A 24,764-nucleotide genomic window follows, 5' to 3' on the forward strand; every position below is an offset into this window, starting at 1 on the left:
ATACGTATGATAGTATAAATTAGGGTTCTACAGGTTTGACAAATTTATAAGTATCCACCATTACAGTATCATACAGAATAGCTTCACTGCCCTAGAAATCCTGTGTTCCCCATAATCAATCCCCGCCTCCCCATGAACCCCTGCCAACCACTCATTTTTTTACTGTCTCCAGTTTTGCCTTTTCTAGAATGTCATATAGTTGGAATCATACAGTACACAGCCTTTTCAGATTGGTTTCTTTTGCTTAGAAATATGCATTTAAGGTTCCTCCATGTCTTTTCACAGCTTGATAGCTCATTTGGAGTTTCTTTATGAAGTGATTAAAATATTCTAAAATTGAGTTGGAGTGATGGTTGCACAATTCTGTGAATATACTAAAAACCACTGAATTACACACTTTAGAAATGTGACTTTTGGACCAGCCTCAGTATCCTAGCGGTTAAGTTCAGCAGGCTCTGCCATTGGCAGCCCGGGTTTGGTTCCCAGGCATGGACCTACACCACTCGTCTTTCAGTGCCCATGCTATAGTGGCAGCTCAGATACAAAAAGAGGAAGATTGGCAACAGATGTTAGCTCAGGGCAACTCTTCCTCAGAGGGGAAAAAAAAAAAACAAAAAAACACTGTTCACACGTGCCATTCCTTAAGAATCTATATGAGAATTTCCTTCCAACAACCAAAATGATGACATTACATTAACATAAATTAGTGGTAACACAATGAGATACCACTTTATACCCAGTAGGATAGCAATAATCAAAAAACTTGAAAATAACAAGTGTTAGCAAGGAGGTGGAGAAACTGAAATCCTCGTACACTGCTGGTGAGAATGTAAAATGGCGCAACTGCTGAGGAAAACAGTTCGGTGATTCCTCAAAAAGCTAAACATAGAATCAACATATGACCCAGTAATTCCACTCCTAGGAATATATCTAAAAGAACTGAAAACAAGATAAACAAACACTTGTTCACAAATGTTCAAAGAAGCACTATTCACAACAGCTAAAAAGCAGAAACAACCCAAATGTCCATCAATTGATAAACGAATAAATAAAATGTGGTATATCCATACAAATGGAATATTATTTGCCATAAAAAGCAATGAAGTAGTAATACATGCTACAACATGGATGAACCTAGAAAACACTATGTTAAGTGAATGATGCCAGAGACAAAAGAACCAAATACATGGTATAAGATTCATTTATATAAAATATCCAGAACAGGCAAATCCATAGGCATAAAAAGTAGACTGGCTGCCAGAGGTAAAGGAAAATGGGAAGTGACTGCTTAATGGGTACAAGGCTTTATTTTGGGGTGATAAAAATGTTTTGTCACTAGATAGAGGTGGTCACTGCACAACACTGTCAATGTACTAAACACAACATAGTTGTTCACTTCAAAATAGTATTTATGTGAATTTTACCTCAAAAAAAGTTAATTAGAAGAAATGCTGTAATGTCAGAAACAATCTGGTTTCCTTAGTTGAAAAAAAAAAAGATTGCTAGTGAGCACTGAAGACAAAATGAAGGCTACAAAATAGAGAACATAAGAGCTATGTGATCTGACAACATAACGTACAACTGTTTAAAAAAAAAAAAAAAAGCAGCACACAGGCTATTTTCAGCTTCTAAAAAGTATTCAGTAGTCCTCCCTTATCCGCAGTTTTTTATTTACCATCCAGGGTCCAAAAATATTAAATGGAAAATTCCAGAAGTAAACAATTCGTAAGTTTTAAATTGCGCGCTGTTCTAAGTAGCCTACATGATGAGATCTTGTGCCATCCGCTCTGTCCCGCCCGAAATGTGAATCATCCCTTTGTCCAGCATGTCCATGCTGTATTGGCTGCCCGCCCTCAGTCACTTGGTAGCCATTCTGGGTTATCAGATCGACTGCAGACGTATCACAGTATTTGTGTTCAAGTACTCCTTATTTTACTTAATAATGGCCCCAAAGTGCAAGAGTAGTGATGCTGGCAATTCAGATATACCAAAGAGAAGCTATGAAGTGCTTGCTTTAAGTGAAAAGGTGAAAAGTTCTTAACTCAACTTAATAAGGAAAGAAAAAAATCATATGCTGAGATTGCTAAGATCTACAGTAAGAACGAATCTTCCATCCGTGAAATTGTGAAGGAAAAAGAAATTCATGCTAGTTTTGCTGTTGCACCTCAAACATCTATGTATAGGAAAAAATATAGCATACATAGAGTTCAGTAATATCCATGGTTTCAGGCATCTACTGGGGAGTCTTAGAACATATCCCCCCATGGATAAGGGAAGACTACTGTAAACCACTTACAAGTTATCTATTTGGCTCTTATAATCACATCACATTCCACTAACAATTTCTGAAACACATATTGATATGCTCCTACCAACCCCTTCCCCACTCCCCTAACACATACACACACAAAAAACTGCTGCTTAATAAAATGAAAACTATCACTTTCAAGTAGAGGGGAAAAGTGACTAGAAATTTAGTTACCAGACACAATAATCTAATCCTAGCAGATCAGAAGCAATTTCAATTTCATCTCAGTTTTTCAAGGATAGCTCAGGCCACACTTCCCTAAACAAGCCATCAGTCTTGCCTGAATCCCATCAGTAGAGTTCAGATCCTAAAGAATATTTCACTTGCATCATCCAAGCAACCCAACCAAAACAGTAATATTCTGGGTGTTTCTGAGGATAGCCCTGAAATGTCAATTACCCAGAATTCTTGTAGCACTGCACAAGAGGAGCTGTTGTCCTCAAGTGATCCTAAACTACTCAAAAACACCAATTTCTGAATCAATGACTAAATCAAATTCAGTAGAGCTCTGCACTAAAGCACTCTGCCCTGATTTTATGAAAACTGATAACTTATGTATAATACATGCACAGAAAAAGAACTACCAACTTACTGGAATATTCAATTAATCAGAACCAAAACATTAGTCTACATTATTAGAATAACTAAACCCAACCTTCACATAAAAAGCAGGATCCTGAATGGCCCCTAATTTTTACGTACGGAACTGAAGTCATCATATAACCAGCACGATGATTTCAAAAATTAGCTAGTTAAGACTAATACAAGTGAAGAAAAATCACAGTTCAGCTTAAATCACAGTTCAGTTTACCATCAAAATATTAATATGGTTACCTATTCATCGTTCCGGATACATCAACATCATTCATGAAACATTCAATGCTCAAAGGGAGGTCTGAACCATTTGCACTCATCAATTTCTTGAGTTTCTCACACTCCTGAGACAGTCGTAATAATGCACGGATTTTTGACTTTATATCTAGCTTGTATTTCTTCCCAAATTCTTCACAGAAGTGATTTACTAACACCTCATCAAATTTTCTGCCTCCCAGTGTTGTGTCAAATGCAGTGGCCAGAACCTTAAAAAAAAGATAATTAATTCAAAAATTAACCAATCAACTTAAAATTTTATCATGATATATATTTAACTGGTTAATTTTAATAAGTGGGGAGTACATTAACATTGAAGCAAGGCAATGTGCATGTGTCATTTAATCATTGTTACAACTACTGTGAAAAGAAACGTTGTAATCCCTAATTTACAGATGATCCTACAAGCCTAGACAGATAGGTAATCTGCGGGTCACAAAGCTACTAAGTAGTAAAAGTGAAATTCAAAACCCAATCTCCTCATTCCAAAATCCACGCCCTCTCCATTACACCAATCTGACTCCAAACAGCAATTACATATCCAAGGCCAAACACACTAACATGTCATGTACACAGTTCTAGTCTCATCACTATCAGAAAACTGTGATAGTGACCAAAGGCCTCACTCACACTCTATGCAGTTTACTACCAAGAAAGACGCTAAAGCCTTAGCTCAGTAATTTGTTTCTATTTAACATAGAAGTCTAATTAGCTTGCCTTATCCATTTTCCAAATCTCTAGCAGATTAGAAGACAAACTAGATCTAACCAGATTCAATAACAAAAGACGGGCTAAACAAGGGATGACATCCTTACGAAGGAATAAAACGCCACAAAAACAATCACTTGAAGAATGTTAAATGTCATGGGGAAATTTTCTTAACATGTTAACTGAAGAAAAAGAAAACCAGGACACAGAACTGAATACAGCATAACTCCAATTCTGGTTTCTTAAAACAATAGAATGAAATACACCCAACTGTTAAGAACAGTAAGGTTATATTTTTTCTTTACACATAAATGTTGTTTCCAAGTTTGGGGATATTTTTATAATGAGCATTTTTATAATTAAATTTTAATTATACTTGGAAAATTGACAGGTGAAGCTGACAGTGAAGGACAATTTAGGAAAAGAAAAGCAATGGTCACTAATGCACATCACTTTGACCCAAAGCCAAGGACAAATTATGGCCAGTATCTTCTGTTCAAAAAGGTGGAAGTATAGAATGGATTTTAGAAATAATCCTGTTAGTGATTAAAGTAAAGTTTAAACACAGAACTACACTTGGTCCATCATTTATATCTGTAAAAATCACAAATCTCTCATTTCACAACCATCCCAAAGATTTGCCTTCTTATTAAAAAAAAAACAAGCAAAACCTGGAAACAGCATAAATCAGAATATAAAGTGGAAGCAAGCCTACTTTTCAAATAAACAAGACTGTAACAAATGGAGTCTTAAAATGCTCTCCAAATCTAACAAATACTTGTTTTGGGATAGATAATCCACTCCCACCAATCCCCAAATTGGGGACAGAAAGCCAATTTAGGGCCTGGCACCAAGAACCTTGATACAGGACCCAAATAATTAAAGCAAATACCAAAAAAATCCTTGGTTCTTAAGCAAATCCTAGATAAAATCACCTAGCTAGAGAATTGATTTTATATCCCGTTTTGCAACCAGCATAAACCAGCAAATTCAACTGTGACCATGATCATCCTTCTAGCCCCTGCCGCCTTTAACACTGTTAGACTTCTGTGTGTATAAAACTGCTTTCTCCAGATCACTAGCTTTCCAGAAATCTAGAATATCACTCCTAGCCTGATTTCTTTTGGCCATTCAAGTTCTAGTCCCTCCACTCCTTTACCAGAATAATCAAAACCTTGAGATCAAGAAGAGAACACCTTTACCATCTCCTGAATCCTCAGTGTAAAATACACCAACGGACTACACGTTAAGGAATCCTAATAAGCCTGCAAAGTAAGTACTATTTTCCCCACATTATAAAATAAGAAACATGAGGCTCAAGAATCTTAAGAGCTTTTTCCTTAAGATCTATGCTCTTTGCTTGAAACCATGCCAACTCTTGACACATTATTTTGGGATTACAACTTCCACCCCAGCCCTAAATACCTAGTTTCTAGTTCAGATGGGAAGTTTCCATTAGTGAAACAAAATTCTTTAACCAATTATTTAACTTCTCTCTCATAAATTCCTAATTACCATTCACTTGTAATACAGTCTTTCAGAGAAAATACACTTACTTTAAGTTTTCCTCTATTAAATGCACATACAGAAACTTGATAGGAAGAATGTCCCATATCTACAAAAACTACATTTCTTGGTTTCTCTTCTAGGGCAGGAAGATCTTGCTTATAGATTCCATATGCTAGAGCAACTACATAAGAAAAAAAATTAAATTCACCATAATATCATCATTTAAGCAGTAAACTTAAAATCCATTTAAATAGGAAAAAGATTTGGTATATAATAAATGGGGCTGCATAAATGTTATGCTTTTAGAAAGACTCAAATTCTTTATAAGCACTGCATAATTCATTCATGAAGAACATTAACTTCAGAGAGTTAAATGCTGACATTCTCTTTGGCTACCTTAATGTTTCCAATTTCCAGTTCCAATAACTTGGGCAATTTTTTCCCAAACCACTTCCCCCATTTTTCCAAACTCGTTTTCCCAGATTTCTTCTACCTTGTTCCATCTCAAACATTCCCACATATCTGGTCCCTGAGATGTTTACATCCCATTCCTCTGGCTGCACACCCACAAGTCCAAGAAAGACCAATCTTTAAACCAAAGCACTACTCCGAACACACAATAAATGTGTTCTTTTCCAAACAAACGTGATTAAATATCAGTAAGTGCTATGAAGATACAAAGTACTGTCAGATCAATTCTTCATATGTGACAGACTATCCAAAAACACTCTGACACATAGGTGGTAAGCACTCCAAGCAAAATAAAGAAGAAACTCTAGGGTTTTAAGACTTCACAACCTTCAAGTTTAAGCAAAAATTTTAGTTAATAGTCCCTCTTTACCTGCAGTAGTTTCATTCATTAATCGCAGGCAATTGAGACCAGCAATCTGTGTTGCATCCATCACTGATCGTCTTTCTGCATCAGTATAGAAGCAAGGAACCTACAAAAAACATAAAAGTTTACCATCTTAGAGATTTCCTCATTTAAAACGCATCTGCCAAAAAAGTTAGTAAAATCCAGAAAAACTCTCAAATACCTACAGCAGTTTATTCTGTGTATCATCAAGGAAGTATTTCAACCCAGTAGGGAAAAGTCAGAATATTCAGTAAGTGGTAGTGGGACAAATGAACAGTCATACAGGAAAAAAATCAAGTTGCATCCCTACTGCACATCTTATACCAAAATACATTTCAAATCAGATTTAAATGTTAAAAAAAAGAAGTCAGGGGGCCAGTCCCGTGGCCAAGTGGTTGGGTTCGCAGGCTCCGCTTTAGCAGCCCAGGGTTCCCCCAGTTTGGATCCTGGGCGAGGACCTAGCACCGCTCATCAGGCCATGCAAGGGCGGCATCCCACGTAGCACAACTCGAAGGACCTGCAACTAGAATATACAGCTATGTACTGGGGGGCTGTGGGGAGAAGAAGAGGGAAAAAGAAAAAATCATGAGCACCAGAATGAAAGGAAATCTTTACTAAAAGAGTAAGAAGGGATTTTCTAAATATAACACAAAACTCAGTAGAAAAAAAAGGGGAGGAGAGAGATTAACAAATTTGACTCATAAAAAATTTCTAATGACCAAATGGGGAAAAATACTGGCAACTCATGTCATAAAAGGGCAAAGAGCTAATCTCTCAACATGTTAAGAACTATAAATCAAAAGGAAGACCAGAAAAACTCAATAAAAGGAGCAAAGGATAGGAGTATTTTAACAGAAAGGGAAACACAAAAAGATTCTTAAATGAAAAAACGTTCAACCTCACCTAAAAGAGTAAAATATTAAAATCACATACACTTTGATAGCATAATTCACCTATTAGAATTAGCTAATACATATGCTGGGCTGGTGAGGCTGTGGTCAAACAAGCCCTCTCATACATTGCTGGGGAAAGTGTAAATTAGTACAAATTTTTTAAAAGGCAATTAAACAACAGCCGTTAAAATTACAAATACAGGGCCGGCCCGGGGGCGCAGAGGTTAACTTCGCACGTTCCGCTTCTCGGCGGCCTGGGGTTCGCTGGTTCGGATCCCGGGTGCGGACAAGGCACCACTTGGCACGCCATGCTGTGGGAGGCATCCCACATATAAAGTAGAGGAAGATGGGTACGGATGTTAGCTCAGGGCCAGTCTTCCTCAGCAAAAAGAGGAGGATTGGCAGTAGTTAACTCAGGGCTAAGCTTCCTTTAAAATAAAAATTTACAAATACACATCTCCTTCGTCCCGGCAATTACACTTCTGGAAATTTAGCCTATAAATCCTACAAACTTATCACAAATAAGAGCAAAATGCTATTTGTTCAAGTTTACTCATTATTGCATTCTTTTTTCTTTTTCCTTCTTCTTCTTCTCCTTCTCTCCAAAGCTCCCCAGTACATAGTTGTATATTCTAGTCGTAGGTGCTTCTGGTTGTGCTATGTGGGACACTGCCTCAGCATGGCTTGATGAGTGGTGCCATGTCCGTGACCAGGATCCGAACTGGGGAAACCCCGGGCCACTGAAGCGGAGCGCACAAACTGAACCACTCAGCCACAGGGCTGGCCCCTCATTGCAGTATTCTTTACAATTAAAAAAAAATGGAAGCAACCTGAATGTCAAAAAAAGGGACTGGTTAAACACATTACTTACAAGCATAACTAGAGTACTCTACAGACACTATAAGGAATGAAGTACTTCTTTACTGCTACAGAACAAATACAAGATAAATTATCCAAAATTTGTTAAAAGAAAAATGAAAGTAAAAAAGGGCCTATACAGGGGCTGACCCCGTGGCCGAGTGGTTAAGTTCGCACGCTCCGCTGCAGGCGGCCCCGTGTTTCGTTGGTTCGAATCCTGGACGCGGACATGGCACTGCTCATCAAACCACGCTGAGGCAGCGTCCCACATGCCACAACTAGAAGGACCCACAACAAAGAATATACAACTATGTACTGGGGGGCTTTGGGGGGAAAAAGGAAAAAAACAAAACCTTTAAAAAAAAAAGGGCCTATACATATTTGCTTGGGTACATAAAAACCTCTGGAAAGATGTGTAACAAAGCAGTAAAACCAGTAACCTCTGGGAAGGAAAAACTACTTACGAGGTAGCAGAGGGTGCTGCAGCTTCCCATACCTTCTTTTACAGTTTTGATTTTTTAATACTGGGACTATTACTACCTTCCCAAAGAAATAAAGTTTGTTTTAACAATAATCAACTTATAAACACAGCAAAATACACCCAGGCTCTATTTACACAGCAATCAGATATACCACAGAACCAAGAGCGAGAGCAGTGACTGTGCAGAAGAGAGTTCACAGAGGCCACAGACCACTATTCTTAGAAAGGCCCAATGGCAAGGTTGCCCCTTTCCTGGCATCTAGGAACTTGAATGATAAACAGTTCCCTAAATTGACAGAAAAATTTCCCTAAATGATAAGAGTGGCTCACTGTGCCTAAACTGTTTGTACAATATAGTCTATGCTGCTTACTTACCTTCCTTCTGGGAGTCTGGAATTCTGGTACCTGATAGGCACAGGGTGCCTAGATGACAGACCCCCAACAGAAACTCTGGATTCCTGCGCTCAGGCAGAACTTCCCTGGGTGTGACATTTCACACATGTTGTCACACTTGTTGCGGGAGGAATTAAGTGCATCCAGTCTGACTCCACTGGAAGGTGATTCTTGGAAGTTTGTGCCTGGTTTCCTCCAGACAGTGCCCATTACCTTTTCCCTTTATTGATTTTGCTTTGTATCCTTTCAGTGTAATAAATCTTAGCCATGAGTATGGCTATATGCTAAGTTCTGTGAATTCTCCTAGCAAATCATCAAAACTCAGTGTTGTCCTGAGAACCCTCAACAAATGACTTAATCCATCACCTTTTAACTTGATTCCAAAAGCTGGAAAGGCCACTCAAGCATCCACCCACTTAACATAAATTTTACTTCTACACAAGCATACTTCAGGATCAAAGTTAGGGCACCAGATGGAGGAAAAGAGAAGAAATATAGGAGACCAAAAGAGCTGGGAAAAAGCAGAAAGCATCTAAGAAATATGGTGCCTGTATTGAATCTGAGCTCTTTAAGGAAAGTAGCATTTCTGTTCTTCAAATCCTCAAAATGCAGTACATAGCCATAACCTACTTCTTCCTGACAAAAGTGAGTTCCACTTTACTAGATAACCAAGAACCAAGGAATCCACGAGACAACAGACTGTATAGTACAAAAGCCACCTAACAGTCCTTGCTCTGCTGATCAATGCACCAACATTAAGACAAAAGAGGCCATAGAACTAAAATATCAGACAACAACTGCAGAATGAGGAGACTCAGTGGCAAAGCCAATACAAGCTCGCAAATTTCAACTGTCCCTAAGGACTCCATCATACTACAAGCAAAAAGCTACAAACAGCCAGGCTTCCATCTAAATAGGGATATGGAAAAGATAAGATGAAGTCTACTGCTGCCTTGCCTTTAGTGCTAGATAGATAAGAGACAGCAAAGACATACAGAGATAGAAATGGAGAAAAAGACAGCATTTCTAATCGACGGTATTCAACAAACAAGTGCCTACTGTGTGCCAGGCACTATACTGGGTGCCAAAATGAATCCAGGAAGAAGTGGGATTTGAAATAAGCCTTTAAATAGGCAGAATAACAGAGAAGGACCAAGCAAAAACGAGTAGGCAGAAAATATTCAAGAAAATGAAGACCAGTTTGATAAATTCTTAAAATAACCATTACAACCTAAGGCAAAAAGAAATTTTATTTGCAATTAACAGCTATCTTCTCTCTGCTTCTTCATGCAAGTTCCCTATAATGCGTAGAGATCAAACTCACCGAAACAACACAGTCCACAACAGGCTTCTTAAGAACACTTTCCGCAGTCTCCTTCAGTTTGGACAAAAGCATGGCAGTCACTTGCTCCATGGTAAAATTCCGCTCTTCCTCCATATATTTCACCTGCAATAAAACAACAAAAGGATCTAGACTTAATATTCCTTCTTCATAAACAAAGCCTAAAATGACATCATCAGTGGACCATTATCTCAAGAGGAAATTGAAGAAAGCTAGTTTTGGAAGCAAAAATAACTTGAAGGTCACTTTTAGCTGGTCAAATATGCTATCTAGAGATGAGGACCACTAGGTAAACAAAATGTTGTAACCACCAACAAAACTTGAGACAATTACCTGTGCAGGAGCAAACTGGTGCAGCTCACCATGACCGATATTACCCCTCCATAAAGGGGTCTGGTGGTAGAAACTATTTCACCATCTGACATACCATATGTGTTTTACTTTGTTTACCGTGTTGACTTATCTCCCTAATTAGGATCCAATCTAACCTGAGGACATGGTTTTTGTCAGATCTGTTCAGTGCCATAAGCCTCAACACCTAGGACAGACCTGACACAATAAACGCTTGTTGAATTAAAGAATAAATGATGAACAAAGCTTCAAGATAGCCTACCCTGGATAAAAGTCTGCAACTTAGACAACAAGAGTTACAAACTTCATATGTTGAAAGACTGTCTAGGATCAGCCCCATCCCCAATTACAATCCAGACCAGAAAATGTCACTCTTTTTTTTAGCTGCTCCAGTTCAGCTTGAACAACATCTTCTCCTCAACACCTCACTCCTCAGCCCAACCATAATTTGCTCTGGTTTAGAATCTAAGTTTCTCACTTCACTGCATGATAAAGATGGGAAAATATCCCTCCTGGTGAGCCTCTTTCTAAGCTACCTCTTCTTCCCTGCTATTTGCTAAATTCTGAGTCAATTCCTCCAACCTTGTTCCTTAGTCTCTTTGTCACTTGGCTCTTGCAATGCTTATGACTAAATCTACCCATCCCACTTATTTCTTAATCATAAGTATCCCTCATTTCCTCACCTCCCTTTTTTACCTTTCTCCCTCCCCTGCACTCTTGATTTATCCATTACTAGGCCATTCAAACTGTTCTGAGATAATTGCCACAGATATCATAAGTAAATCCAGTGATCATTCTTCAGTTATCCGAATTCTTCACTTCTAAGTTCAAGTGAATTCTCAGCTACAATGGCACAAGTGACTATCTTTTTCTCACAATTATCATCATCTCTTGAACTTTGAGTCTGTTCCCATGATCGTTATTTCTCCAACTGGGGTGTCTCAAACACCAAATCTCCCCTCTCTATACTCAGTTGCCCAGAGAGCTCAACCACCCTTTTCTGGTTTCCTCTTACCACCTCTGAGTGCAAGAGAGGCAGATGTGTCCACCCTGCCCAGCGCCAGTATCTCACTTCTTTCATATGATCAGTCCACTACATGCTTCACAAAGAGACTCTTCCAGATGTCCCAAAGATTGTCAAAGACCAAACTCCCTTTGCCCCCCGAAAGAATATCTCTTTCCAACCTAAGTCCTACTGTCAAGGTATGACCATATATCCGCTAGTGACTTTAAAATGTTGACTTCTTTGCCTGATCTTCCAGAAGTCGTTCACTAAAATTATACCAGAAAGACTGCTGCATCAGTAAACAAGACAAGCAGCAACGACAGTCTTAACTTCAAACATCACTACCCACTTGTCCAATCCATGTTAGCAGTGCCACCTACAACTCCCAATCAAAATCCAGATCATTCAAAAAATGCCAAATGTTCTTTACCAGCAAAAGCTTTTCCTAAGGATTTGTAACCATTTTCATTACAACTTGAAATCAGAATGGTCCTGATAATAGTGACCTGATAAAATAAATACTACAGTATCTTGAGAACCTTACCTTTATACCTGTTAATCCAGTGGGCAATTGCACGATATCATATGCAAGGTTTGGCTTTTCTGCCTCCACAAACAGATCAGAGAATGCTCGGCCATGGAATCTTTTAAATCCTTGGACTGTGTTCTTTGCATTGGAAATTACCTAAGAGAAAGAATATCAGCGTCAAAGAGTGGAAAAACTAAGCAATTAAATGGGCGGGGGGGGGGGGCAACCTCAGATTAAATTAGCATCATTTTAACTCCACAAAGTTTCCTTCTGAGTGTCAGTTTTCTTCAGCACTAATCCTTTATGAATGACACCTGCTAGCATGTGAAGTGAGGGGTGAGGGACTTGGACCAGTCACACAGTGGCAGAGCTGGGACCAGAGCCCAGCTGGTCCTACTTCTCCATGAAGACAGGTCATTACATTATAAAAGTATTTTCTGTTCTTAGACTTCTAATAAACATTTACATAAAATGATTTTTAACTTTTAAAAATTACCCATAGTTTGTGATTCAAACTTTCCAGGAGTCAATTCGGCAATATGTATCACTTCAGAAATTCCAGTGAAAGAAATTTACCATAAAGGAAAAAAGATGACACTAAATATGCAAAGATAAATGCAAAAAGATATTAACAGAGTATTATTGATAATAGCAGAAGACTGGTAATAGCCTGGATGGTCAATAACAGGGGAATGGGTAGATGAACTATGGCATATGCATAGTGATTATTTTAGGAGGCCGGAGGACAAGTATCCATATGGTATGATCTCATTTTCTACAGGTTAGGGGGACATGTACATGCTTAGAAAGAGTACAAAAGGTTATACATTAAGATACTAACAGTGATTTTTGGATAACAGTAATACGAGTAACTTCCAAATTCCTTGTACTCTATAATTTCTAATTTCTGTAGAATAAACTATTACAATTTATGAAAAAGAATGCTAGCAAACACATTAAAAAAACTCAAGATTCAATTTGTGCTTAAGATTTACAGGCTCCTTTTCCCAATGCCTAAGTGTAACAAGCCTGAAGAAAAAACCGCAGAGCTCCTGTGCATCAGCTACGTCAAAAGGCACACAGAAGGGGGCCGGCCCGGTGGCACAGCGGTTAAGTTCGCACGTTCCGCTTCTCGGCGGCCCGGGTTTCGCTGGTTCGGATCCCGGGTGCGGACATGGCACTGCTTGGCAGCCATGCTGTGGTAGGCGTCCCACGTATAAACTAGAGGAAGATGGGCACGGATGTTAGCTCAGAGCCAGGCTTCCTCAGCAAAAAGAGGAGGACTGGCAGTAGTTAGCTGAGGGCTAATCTTCCTCCAAAAAAAAAAACAAAAACAAAAACAAAAAAACAAACAAAAAAAGGCACACAGAAGTCCTTTTGTAAAACAATATGAGGCCTCCAAAATCAGGTCCTGCTTCAGTAAGCTGCCAAGCAGAAACTCAATATTACAATAACTATGTCAACCTAAAACTAGGCAGGCTACTTGGGCACAATAACTATTCTCAATAACGAAAGTAAGTTTAAAAACAGGAAAAATTCACTGGAATTTTACAAGGAAAGATGTTTCAAAATAGCTCTGTACTTGCCATCCACTGCCTCCTAAAATATCTTGAATCTTTGAAAATGAGATTATAAAACATTCAATTTAATTAAAAAATCAATTGGCCAAACACCATTTTCTTAGGGTTATAAATTTTAGGCCCTGCCAGTTACAGAAAGACAGTTATTTATTCTATCTATTGCTCCAGACTGAATCATAAAAAGGTCAAACATGGCACTCCCTGATTTTACAGCACCCTCAAATACTCAGGATAACAGAATTCTTGGGGTTTTGCTGCTCTGGTTACTCAGAAACCAGCAAATATGTAAGGTTCCTGGTTTACAAAGTAAACTAATGACAAGTGTGCTCCTAACAAGTATACTTTCCTTCCTCGAGAACCTTGATTAACAAGATCTAAAGTCTTGTTAGATCAAAATCTAAAGACAATACTGACCCTAAATATGACTAAGATGAAAACTCATAAAGACAGACTCTAAGGAGCATTTAAAATATCCACAGGGGCCGGCCCCGTGGCCAAGTGGTTGGGTTCGCGCGCTCCACTTCAGCAGACCAGGGTTTCGCCGGTTTGGATCCTGGGCACAGACATGGCACTGCTCATCAAACCACGCTGAGGCAGCGTCCCACATGCCACAACTAGAAGGACCCACAACTAAAAATATACAACTATGTACCGGGGGGCTTTGGGGAGAAAAAGGAAAAATAAAATATTTAAATAAAAATAAAATAAAATATCCACAAACAAGCAAGCCTTGCTTAAACAAGATCTGGGCAAAATACATCCTAGTAGTTTGCATTAAATAGATTATACTGTTCATGCTATTTTAAAAAGCTATTTGCTTCTCACTCCACCAAAGGAGAAAGGGGATCAGGTCTACCTCTCTCAGTTGTACACCAAGCGCACTCAAATAGGTGCTGAATGGAAGAACAGACAAACTAAATAAATAAATCATTTTAGGAAAAAACAAAACTGTACCTGGCTTTTAGCTGCTGCTCCAATTGAACGATTCTTAGGACCAAAAGAAATGCAAGCCCTAGAAGATAAAACAAACATTTAAGCATCAAAACTTACTGCAACATTATATCCAAAACCATAATGGGTAAGATTTCTGAGTCTTAGCTACAAAGCCACATGTATCAACAACACATAGAAAGTCTATGATTTTGACCTTTTTATTGACTAAAACTGTCCATGGAATGGCCTGACTCTTTTAGAATGAGTCCTGTCCTTCAGATGCTGAAGCACAAGTCTATGTGAAGACTATCCATCTACAACACTACAGAGAGGTGGACCAGCCAGTTTCCACTACTCTCTAATTCTTCAAGTCCAGTGTTCAAAATCCCAATATAAAATAATGTACCTTCATATCAATACATCAATTAAACGTTGTTCTTTGTTTTTAACAACAGCTCATAACTTCACCAAGAAAATACTCTAAAAACCCTGAAAACAACTCGTCTTATTGTATGTAAGTAAAAAGTAATTTTTCTACAACTAGCTTCCAAGGACTCAGAATTTCTGAAAAGGAACTTCATTCTTACTTCTGAACACATTCTTCCAAATCACCAATTCATACACAGCCTGCTGGTTTGATCTATTTACTGCCTATTTTAGAAAGCAAAACTGAAACCTGCTTAAAGGTATAACTACTTTAAAACACTGTGTTTAAATTTAAAAAGTCAGTTATACTAGAGTCAATGCTTTTCCTAATATAGTCCCTATGCTTCCCCTTGTTTTTCATTTTAATTAATCCCTCTGGAACCTTGCCCCATGTTCCCTTTACTTTCACTTACTTGTCACCTCCCCTTCCAGTAGCTGCTTTCTCTCAAGCTAAACCAAGATCAGATTCACCCACACCACCCAAAAATCCTACAAAACAAAGCTCTTCCCAGAGTCCATTTCCCCCTCGTTAGTAAAGCCTCTCTTCCTCCTACTTTAATAACTGCATAAACTGCTTATGAGTACTATCTCATTTAATCCACATAAGCACCCTAAACTCATCCCCATTTTATAGGAGAGGAAACTGAGTCCCAAAAGGTATCAGCAAGTAAATTTATCCAGGGTCAGGCAATCTGAAAGCAAAGGAGTCAGGACTCTAGATCCTTTCTCCATAGTTTACACTCTAGCTCTGACCCTTACTATCCTCCCTGGATCCCTAGGTCTTCCAGGTTAGTAGAGTGAGTCAGAAAAAGGGCTTTGAAGCCATAAGCCTTGATCCAAATCTGACTACATTAGCTGAGCTATTAACCGAGTAGAATTGTTTTACTTAAATAAACTTACGAGCCCTGTACAAACTGGGAGAATGCCGGGCCTCAGAGGCCCTTTCCCACCAATGGGTTAAGAACCCCTGTGAGCCAATCTCCTAGGGTAGCTGCAGGCAGCTGTGCCCTCTATTAGTATGGCATAGCCTAGATCTCATCCGATTTCCTCTGAGCCATAAGCTCTGTGAGCCTGGAATGTGCTAGTAGTAGCCTCTCAAGCAGCACAGGCGTCAAGCTCAGCCTTTCTGCAAATATACCACCGATCACTAAAACGAAAAAAATTCCTGAGCACCACTTAAATGTCTCTATCACAGCCCATACTGCCCTTTAGAAAATTGCCCAAGGGGCCGGCCCGGTGGCACAGCGGTTGAGTTCCCACATCCCACTTCTTGGCGGCCCAGGGTTCACTGGTTCGGATCCCAGGTGCAGACATGGCACCACTTGGCAAAAGCCATGCTGTGGTAGGCATCCCACGTATAAAGTAGAGGAAGATGGGCACAGATGTTAGCTCAGGGCCAGTCTTCCTCAGCAAAAAGAGGAGGATTGGCAGATGTTAGCTCAGGGCTAATCTTCCTCAAAAAGGAAAAGAAACTGCCCAAGCCAATCTTCCCACTCCATTCACCCTCTCCACTCCAAAAAGGCCTTCTAGACTAAGTCTAATGACTGTTAAACCTACATCTTTCTAAAGCCACCAGATCTGACTTTCTAAGGTGTATCTCACCAATACTTCAATCCCAACATAACTAAAAGGTGACATTATTCATCTTCCTGTAGCCCTTTTTTCAAAACTTCATCTTAAAACAATCACTAGCTCTAAGAATAAAAAACATTAATGTTCCCAACTTTACTGTATGTCCATTGAAGGGTTAATTTCCTATTCTACCTCCATAACTCTGAAGCTGTCTTCCTTCTAATTACCTTCCAAACAAAACCAATTACCAACAAATAAAGCTCAGGTTCCTGAATGTGGAACCTAGGGCTTTTCACCAGCCCAACCCCACCCCCATTTCCCAGCTGCACCTCATGCACATAGTCACCCAACACAAGTTAAATAGTCTTTCAATCGTCCTGCTTTGCTCATACCACTTTTGCCACCTGAAATGCCCTGGTCCTTCTAAACCTCATTCTCCAGAAATATGACCTACTTTGTCTGCAAGGCCTTTCCAATCCTCCTCAAGTAAAAATCAATCATTTCTACCTCTTAAAACTTATTAGACTTGGCTTAAAACCTACTGGACTTTGGGCAATGCAGATAAAGAACTCTGCCATCAACAGAGAATCCTCAACTGTACAACAGAGCTGCTCTTGCTAATATTCTCCCTGAAGTGAATAAACATTTTTACTTACTTTTACAATCTACATCTGCCTTCTTAATAGTAATAGGAAGTGTTTCATACACCTTGGAAAGCTAAATAAAAGTCTATCTCAGTTCAAATTATTCATCCTTTTTTGGTCCATGCATACATGCACTACAGTTTCCAACTTCTTACAAAGCAATCAATTGTCACTAATGGAATGTCACTTTTTACCACATAATATAGCAATTAAATCTCAAACAAGGCATAACTCTTGCAAAGTATTGGGAAAGTCCACTTATCGTAGAAAATCATCAATACAATATCACTATGTAATTCTTACAGTCTAAAAAAGTTATTTAACAATAAGCCAACTACTGCACTAAAAAAAAGAAATCCTGGAGGCCAGCCCCGTGGCCGAGTGGTTAAGTTCTCACACTCTGCTTCGGCGGCCCAGGGTTTCACCAGTTTGAATCCTGAGTGCGGACATGGCACTACTCGTCAGGCCATGCTGAGGCGGCGTTCTGCATGCCACAACTAGAAGGACCCACAACTAAAAAATATATACAACTATGTACTGGGGGGCTTTGGGGAGAAAAAGGAAAAAAATAAAATCTTTAAAAAATAAATACATAAAATAAAGTCTTTAAAAAAAAAAAGAAAGAAATCCTTAGCTTTTCCACCTTGCCATCAACTTGAGTGATACGAACACATGTACAGTAAACAGTGGTCGGGCTCTAGAATCAGACAGTATGGATCTGTCCAAATCCCTTCTCTGCCTTTCTAGCTGTGTGACCTCTGTTGCTTAACCACTCCGAAATTCTGTTTTCTCAGCTCTAAACAGGGGAGAATCACAGCACATACTTCATATGGTTGCTAGAAAGACTAAATTTGTCAAGCCACTTTTAAAGGGCTTATATCAGAGACTGGCACATCATAAACAAAACATTAGCTGCTATTATAGTTTCAATGAAGCCCTGGTCCGAGTTTCACACAAAAATATACCAACTAGTTTGCTATGAAGTTCTGCTTCACCTTCGCAAACTATCCACTAAAATCCAGCCAGCCATCTTTAAAATCAGCTACCTCTATTTAAAATGGACAGTTGGAATGAGGGTCAATATGTCTAAGCACAAATTGAAGGGGTTTTAAAACTAAAAACTTACAGAAAGAAATCTACTATTTAAATGTGAAGAAAGCCCAAAAAGATTAAGTTGATTAGGGTCAGCAGCAGAACCTAGTTCAATGCTTTCTAATGCAAGCTCATTGTTCAAAATTAGAAAAAAGTATGAAGAAGAAAATAAAGACTATCTGTAATTCCACAACCATCCCCCTCCCACCATACACGGCCACAATTAGCATTTAGATAAATATTCCTATGCAATCCTAATAAAACTAAATACCCCCAATTCAGTTTGTTTCTCCTCAACGTATGCTCTGAAAAATCTTCAGTGGCTTAATTATTCCCTCAGGATTTTGACATGGAACGAGATATGTGAAGGAAACATATCTACTACTTCCCACTCGCCAGTAACTTTCAAAATATGCACACAGCCTGCATCCAATCCCTATCTATGGTAAGCAGCCTCTTGTCATCCAAGCAGGTCCCGCTCCCACACCTTTCATTACTGAGCCTTCATACACCAGGCAGTGTGCTGAGCATTCTACACTTGATTCTCCCAAATACTTTGAGAAAACAACTATTACCGACACAATTTTATAAACGAAGAACTGTTTGAAGTTAATGTGTCCAGAAAAATAACTAGTAAACATTAGAGTCCAGGACTCAAAATCAGGACTATGGAAGTCCAAATCCCATACATACATACTTCTGTCCTGCCTACCAAACCCGTTAGAGTTACTCCTCCTTCTATACCTTCACTCAGACTGTCCCAATCCTTTCCCTTATGCGATCTAATCTTATTTACTCAAGCCCCACTCCTGCCTTTCCTCACCACTCCATCCCCCACTGACGTAACCTCTCCTCTGAACTCGATATTTTGTCTGTACTTAATAACCTTGTCCATAATTGTACTCTCGTATTCTATTTACTGTTGCTCTAATTCATTCATATTTCCAACTAGAATGGTTACATCTCCAAACAGCAGGAATCTTTATCTTACACTTCCTTTATACTCCACACAATACCAAGTCAGGGCTGCTAAAACTTAAGTATTCAGACACTTGCTGCTTGACTTGCATTACTTTTCCTCCATTCTAAATTACAGGTTGACATTACAGCAAGTTAATTCAAATCAAGTTCAAGACTCCTCTGTTCTAATCTTTAAGTCCTAGAAATAACAATCTTTTTAAGCCAGAGAACAGAATTGTCCTCCCTTTCCCGGGTAAGAGATACTACTAACCAAATATTTAAGCACATTCTAACAGAATATTATGAACAGTTGCAATCAGCACAGCTCCTTGAAAGGTACAGTCTCATGTTTATAAGTGTACGAACTCTTCTCAGGACATTAGGATAGCTGTTTCTCTAATTCATTTTCTTAAACAATATAAGAAAATGAGTTTTTCGAAGAACCCACGGTAGTATTTAGACTATCAAACAAGAGATGTAGGCGGAAATGGTTATTACACTAATCAGAGTATCTTCTGGTTACTGCCTTGGCCCTGAACTAGCAAGTACCCCAAAAAGTTGATATCAAACAGACCAAACAACTCATACTTATGAGATACACACAGCAAATTCTTGAGTCAATAAGATTTGCACATTAAAAGCTACATATTTGATAACCCTAAAGGCAAACTTGTATAGATTTCATTTTACTGTCCCAATATAAAATCCATTAATAAAGAGGATTAATAAAAAATACAAAAAGGCAAATAATAATAGCAATATTAGCAAATACTTAGGCAGTATTTACTATGTGTCAGGCATTATTCTAAACACTTTATATAGTTTTAACTCATTATAATCCTTGCAACCCCCAGTAAGGTAGAGAAATCACTTACGTTCCTGGTATAAATTAATCCCTTAAATTTTTGCAAAGTATCCTGGCAATACGTTCTGAAACTCTAAGCATATATATCCTTTGCCCAAGCAATTTCACGTCTGGAAATCTATCCAACAAAAATAAAAGTATTAACATGTAAACATAAATATAAGAGACTACTTGTTGAAGAATTATTTGTAATAGCAAAAAAAATTAGGCACAACCTGAGTGTTTGAAGAAAACGTGTTACAGCCATAACATGGAATATTACATATTTAAGGAGGCAAATTCATATTTATTGACTCTCAAAGATGTCTAAAATATAAGCGAAAGAAAACAGTTACAAAATATAGTATGATCTTATTTGTTGAAACACACATATACCTTACATATATTTGTGGAAGTTCAGAAAAAGTATGCAAGCATACACAGCCAACAGATGGAGAGGAAACTTAATTTTACTTTAGCCCTTTAGTGTCCTTACTGTTACAGCAAACAAGTATTCCGTTAAGTCAGTTCACAAAGAAAAAGGTTTAATTTAGGAAAGTCAATTTAGACCCTAATGACATAAAGTTCCTGTAGATTACTTCTACCAATTTTGTATACAAGGTTGTATTTTAGTTCTTAAATGATTCAAAGAAACTACTTTCATAACCTCTGCAACTAGACATATGAGGGGGAGTGGTCTGAGCAGCCTGAAGCTTTAGTTAACAAATCAGTTTTCCTTTTCTTTGAATCCAAAAGCTTCAAGCCATCTTGCTGCTCCACTACATCTACCCAACATGCAAAGACACTTCAGAGAGGAATAATTTTCTTGCACAAATAAATCAAACGTTCATCTGCCAGTTAATGAGAAACTATACATACTTCACCTTTTGATCTCTCAAGGGCAGTTATTAATAGAAAATTTCATCTCTACGAATTCCTAATATATTGTTTTATTAGGAACTAAGTCCATGAAAATAATATGAACAATTCATACACAGAATTATTTTCAGAAGCAACTCATTTCTACACTATATAGTGCTCATTTTGCAAAGTATGACCCAATTAACTTCTGTAACATTTGGCAGTCCAATAACATTTTTATTCCAAAGAAGCTTTAAAGTTGTACCCCCTCCTATTGTAATAACCCAACTAACCATAAAAGTAAGCTTTCCATCTTATTCCAAAGGCTATCGTCAAAAAACATCAACACAGACACTCGTAATTTAAAACTCCAAAGTTTATCTCAAAACCACCCACACTTCTCTCCCATGCTACCACACTAGGGGAGAGCAACATCAACTCCCAGATGGACTAAGTATTGCAACAGCCTCCTAAATATCCCCTGCTTCTTCTCTTGCCCTTCTCAAATAAACCCATTCTCCACAAAAAAGCAAATAACATTTTTAAAGTATAAGTTGGATCACCTCCCACCGCACCTAGATAAAAACGCCTACCATGATTTACAAAGCCCGGCCATAATCTAGTCTGCCCTAACCCCTCTCCAGGTTTATCTCACACCATTCTCTCAAGTGGCTCAAGAGCAGCTATGATCCTCTCACTCTATGAAGTGTGCCAAGCTCTTCTTGTCTCAGGTCTTCCTCACTTTCTACTACTTCTGCCTAGAACAGCTCTTCCTCAGACCCACCACAACCTCCATGGTAAATTCCTACTCATTCTCAGGGTCTCAACTTAAATGGCACTTCTTTAAGAGCACCTTCAACCTCCGCCCTATATCCAATTTAAGTACAATTTAAATTAGGTCCCCCTGTCATCCTATTTTGTACTTCCCCATCTGGGCCTTTAGCACAGTTAGTAATTATATATTTGTTTGGCATCTAGCTTTTTCCACTAGCCACGTCCACGGTGGCAGGATCGTGTTTATTTGTTCATCAGAGTACCTCCAGTGCTTAGCACCATGGCTGGCATATAGGAGGCACTCACTATTTGCCAAAATGAAGGAAGCCTACATCTGATGGAAAAGCAAGAGTCTCTTCTGGGTAAGACTCAACTGGCTGCTCAAAAACTGAATCCAAATCCTATTATAGCCACAATTGAAATGAGGTACTTTCATTGTAGCCAACCCTCTAGAACCTGCATCTCATTTCCACTCTCACACTAAAACAAATCTTTATCACACAGTCTCCGAGTACCTCTGAGATACATTCCATAACCACTACAAAAATCAACCTTTTTGATCCCATGTTCTACTTAGCCAGAGACTCCAACACAGAAATCTAAGCTAATCAAAATCACAGTTCAAAATTACTTAAACGTATGGCATCCCTATAAACTCCCGGGGAAACACAAAGAAAAACATAGAGAAATAACATATAATAATCACTTAACTTAAATAGTATTTTCTTATCGCAATTACATTGTGTATCTGGCCACCCATCATTTAGTCCTTAAGGTAAAATTTTTTTTGAGGTAAACTTAATTGTAACCTGGGAAGATTAACTTTTTTCTTTTTCCCTGAAACAACTCTTTCAGTCCCAACTAATGGAAGTCATGGTAAACTGTTGTAGCATAATAGTCAAAAAACCCAACAGGAACACCATTCATTACAATATTTGGGATTCTCTTCCCTTTGGAACTAAAGGATGTTCAATTCTAGGCAGGAAAAGACTACGGAGTTACATGCCTAACTCAGTGTTCTAGCCTTTTCAATTCCTTAGGGAAAACTATCTTTACAGATAAAGGAAATGAGGATCCAGAGAGGAAAACAATATCAAACAGGAAATTAATACTTAAAAGCAAACTTTAATGCTTTAAAAAACTTCAGCGTACAATACACTTTCTCTGGAAATACAAATAATACCCACTGCTAAAAACTATAAAAATAGGAGGGAGAATGGAGTGTGATTGCTAATAAGCAGACGGTTTCTTTTTGGGGTAATGAAAATGTTTTAAAATTGACTGTGGTAATAGTTGCACAATTTTGTGACTACACCAGTAACAAAGGGGTTAACTGCACAGTATGTGGATTATACCTCAATAAAGCTGTTAAAAGCTATAAACAAAATCGAGAAAAGGACATCAAACGACGGTTTGTGGATCTGGGATGGGTTTTCGAGGAAGCACCTGGGTTAAGTCTAAAATAAGGGACAGAAACTTGACAAGTGGAAGGGAAATGTTTTGAGCCTTCTGGGTAGCAAAGACCAGTCTAGTAGACGGAGCAATCTGGTATGGCTAGCAATCTGCTGAAGGAGCGTGAGAAAAACTAGGGTGAAAAATTGGCCTTGGAACAGTGGCCCTTGAAGGGCCACACAGAGAAAATAGTAAATGATATGAAGCTTCTTAAAAGATTTTGTCGAAGGGGAAGACAATGAATTGAAAGATATCTCTTTGTATTCAAAAAGTAGATTCTTTTACGCTAACCAAGGAAAGATCAGGGTGAGTCATGAATTTTAGAACTGTGTCTATATTGGTCCCATAACTTACTATAGGTTCTAAAAGTCAGTGAGCCCCTGAGTCATTCATTAACAACTGCGGCCAACACCCTTGTTAGAATGTATTACTAGGAAAGTGGAACGCTGTTAGAGGTTGGATGTGCAGAGGATGATAGTAGAGAATGACCCCACACAGTTCAACATACTGAAATGATGTGAAAAAACCAAAGTAAACGCAAAGGTATCAAGGCACTGATTTTATTCAATCTTTTTCTGACATCTGCCCGTGCCAACCCAGATTCTCCAGGCCTCGGGTGCTCCGTCTTCCTCTCTTCCGGGCGCCGCCCCGCCCCCACTCACGTGGGAATCTGACCGCTCCACCGTCTTGCCGCCGGCAGACGCCAGATCCCGTTCAACTCAACTAACTTTTATTAAGCGCCTGCTGTATGCAAAGCTCCGAACACTGTGTTGGGCTCAAGAAACGTTAGTAAGCCACGAGCCTAGTCTCTGCTCTCCAAAACAGGATCTCGGCCATCCTCCATCCCAGGCCCGCCTTCCCTCTAGCTCCTACCCCTGCCCTCCGCCGGTCCAAGTACCTGTTCACAGCCTTCGCTCAGCCCGCAGGCCACCGGGAAAGACCTCGCGTCTGGCGCAGAACCACCTGGCGGGTCGCGGCCACTAGTGGTCTGGCACCCAGTGGGGGTCCCCTACCCACCGGGCCCTCGGCTTGGAACGGAGGTAACTCCCCGGCCCGCGCTCCCCAAGCCGCGAGGGTCGCAGAGCGGAGCAAGCACCACCTCCCCACCCCCCGCGCACGCGGACGGCCTGGCCCCCACTCACGGCGTGCAGCGGTCGCTGTACTCGTTAGCAATCGTCTCGATGCCGCCGGCACGGGCCACAGCGACGTAGCAGCTCTGGAAGCCCAGGTCTATGCCCACCACCGACATGGCGCCGGCTACAGCACGGGCTCGAGCCCGGGTCCGGCCGGCGACACAGGACACGGACCCCGGCGGGGCTGGTGCGCAGAGAGCGGGTCACGCGGGCCGGGAGACCGGGGCTAGTGCGGGACGTGCGGGGGGTCCACGCGAGCGCCCACGTCCTCGGAAGGGGCCGCAGCGAAGGGCGCTGCTCAGGCCGGCGCCGGCTCAGCGGCCGCAGAGGGGGAGCCGGTAGCGGGGGCGGAGAAGATCTCGAAAGATCTCGTTGCGACGAGAGTAAAG

The 24,764-nt window shown here is 39.6% G+C and overlaps 1 protein-coding gene across 3 annotated transcripts in view; it reads right to left on the minus strand.

The window, feature by feature from the left end:
• HSPA4 (heat shock protein family A (Hsp70) member 4) overlaps positions 1-24,680 on the minus strand; it is a 41,153-nt gene extending 16,473 nt beyond the window's left edge. The window contains exons 1-9 of one of the 3 annotated variants that reach the window (XM_046668705.1): positions 24,385-24,523; positions 20,392-20,482; positions 20,187-20,294; positions 14,639-14,696; positions 12,120-12,260; positions 10,201-10,323; positions 6,237-6,336; positions 5,443-5,576; positions 3,143-3,387 (exon numbers count right to left, since the gene is read on the minus strand). In XM_046668705.1, the coding sequence (XP_046524661.1) occupies positions 3,143-3,387; positions 5,443-5,576; positions 6,237-6,336; positions 10,201-10,314 (593 nt within the window). In that variant the 5' untranslated portion in view covers positions 10,315-10,323; positions 12,120-12,260; positions 14,639-14,696; ... (1 more) ...; positions 20,392-20,482; positions 24,385-24,523. Of the gene's footprint in view, positions 1-3,142; positions 3,388-5,442; positions 5,577-6,236; positions 6,337-10,200; positions 10,324-12,119; positions 12,261-14,638; positions 14,697-20,186; positions 20,295-20,391; positions 20,483-24,384 lie in introns of all 3 variants that reach the window. The other 2 variants (XM_046668706.1, XM_046668703.1) reach the window with 2 other exon arrangements.
• Between the last annotated feature and the right edge of the window lie 84 nt (positions 24,681-24,764).

The sequence above is a fragment of the Equus quagga genome, chromosome 7, assembly GCF_021613505.1.
Source record: "Equus quagga isolate Etosha38 chromosome 7, UCLA_HA_Equagga_1.0, whole genome shotgun sequence".
In the NCBI taxonomy this organism is placed as follows: domain Eukaryota; kingdom Metazoa; phylum Chordata; class Mammalia; order Perissodactyla; family Equidae; genus Equus; species Equus quagga.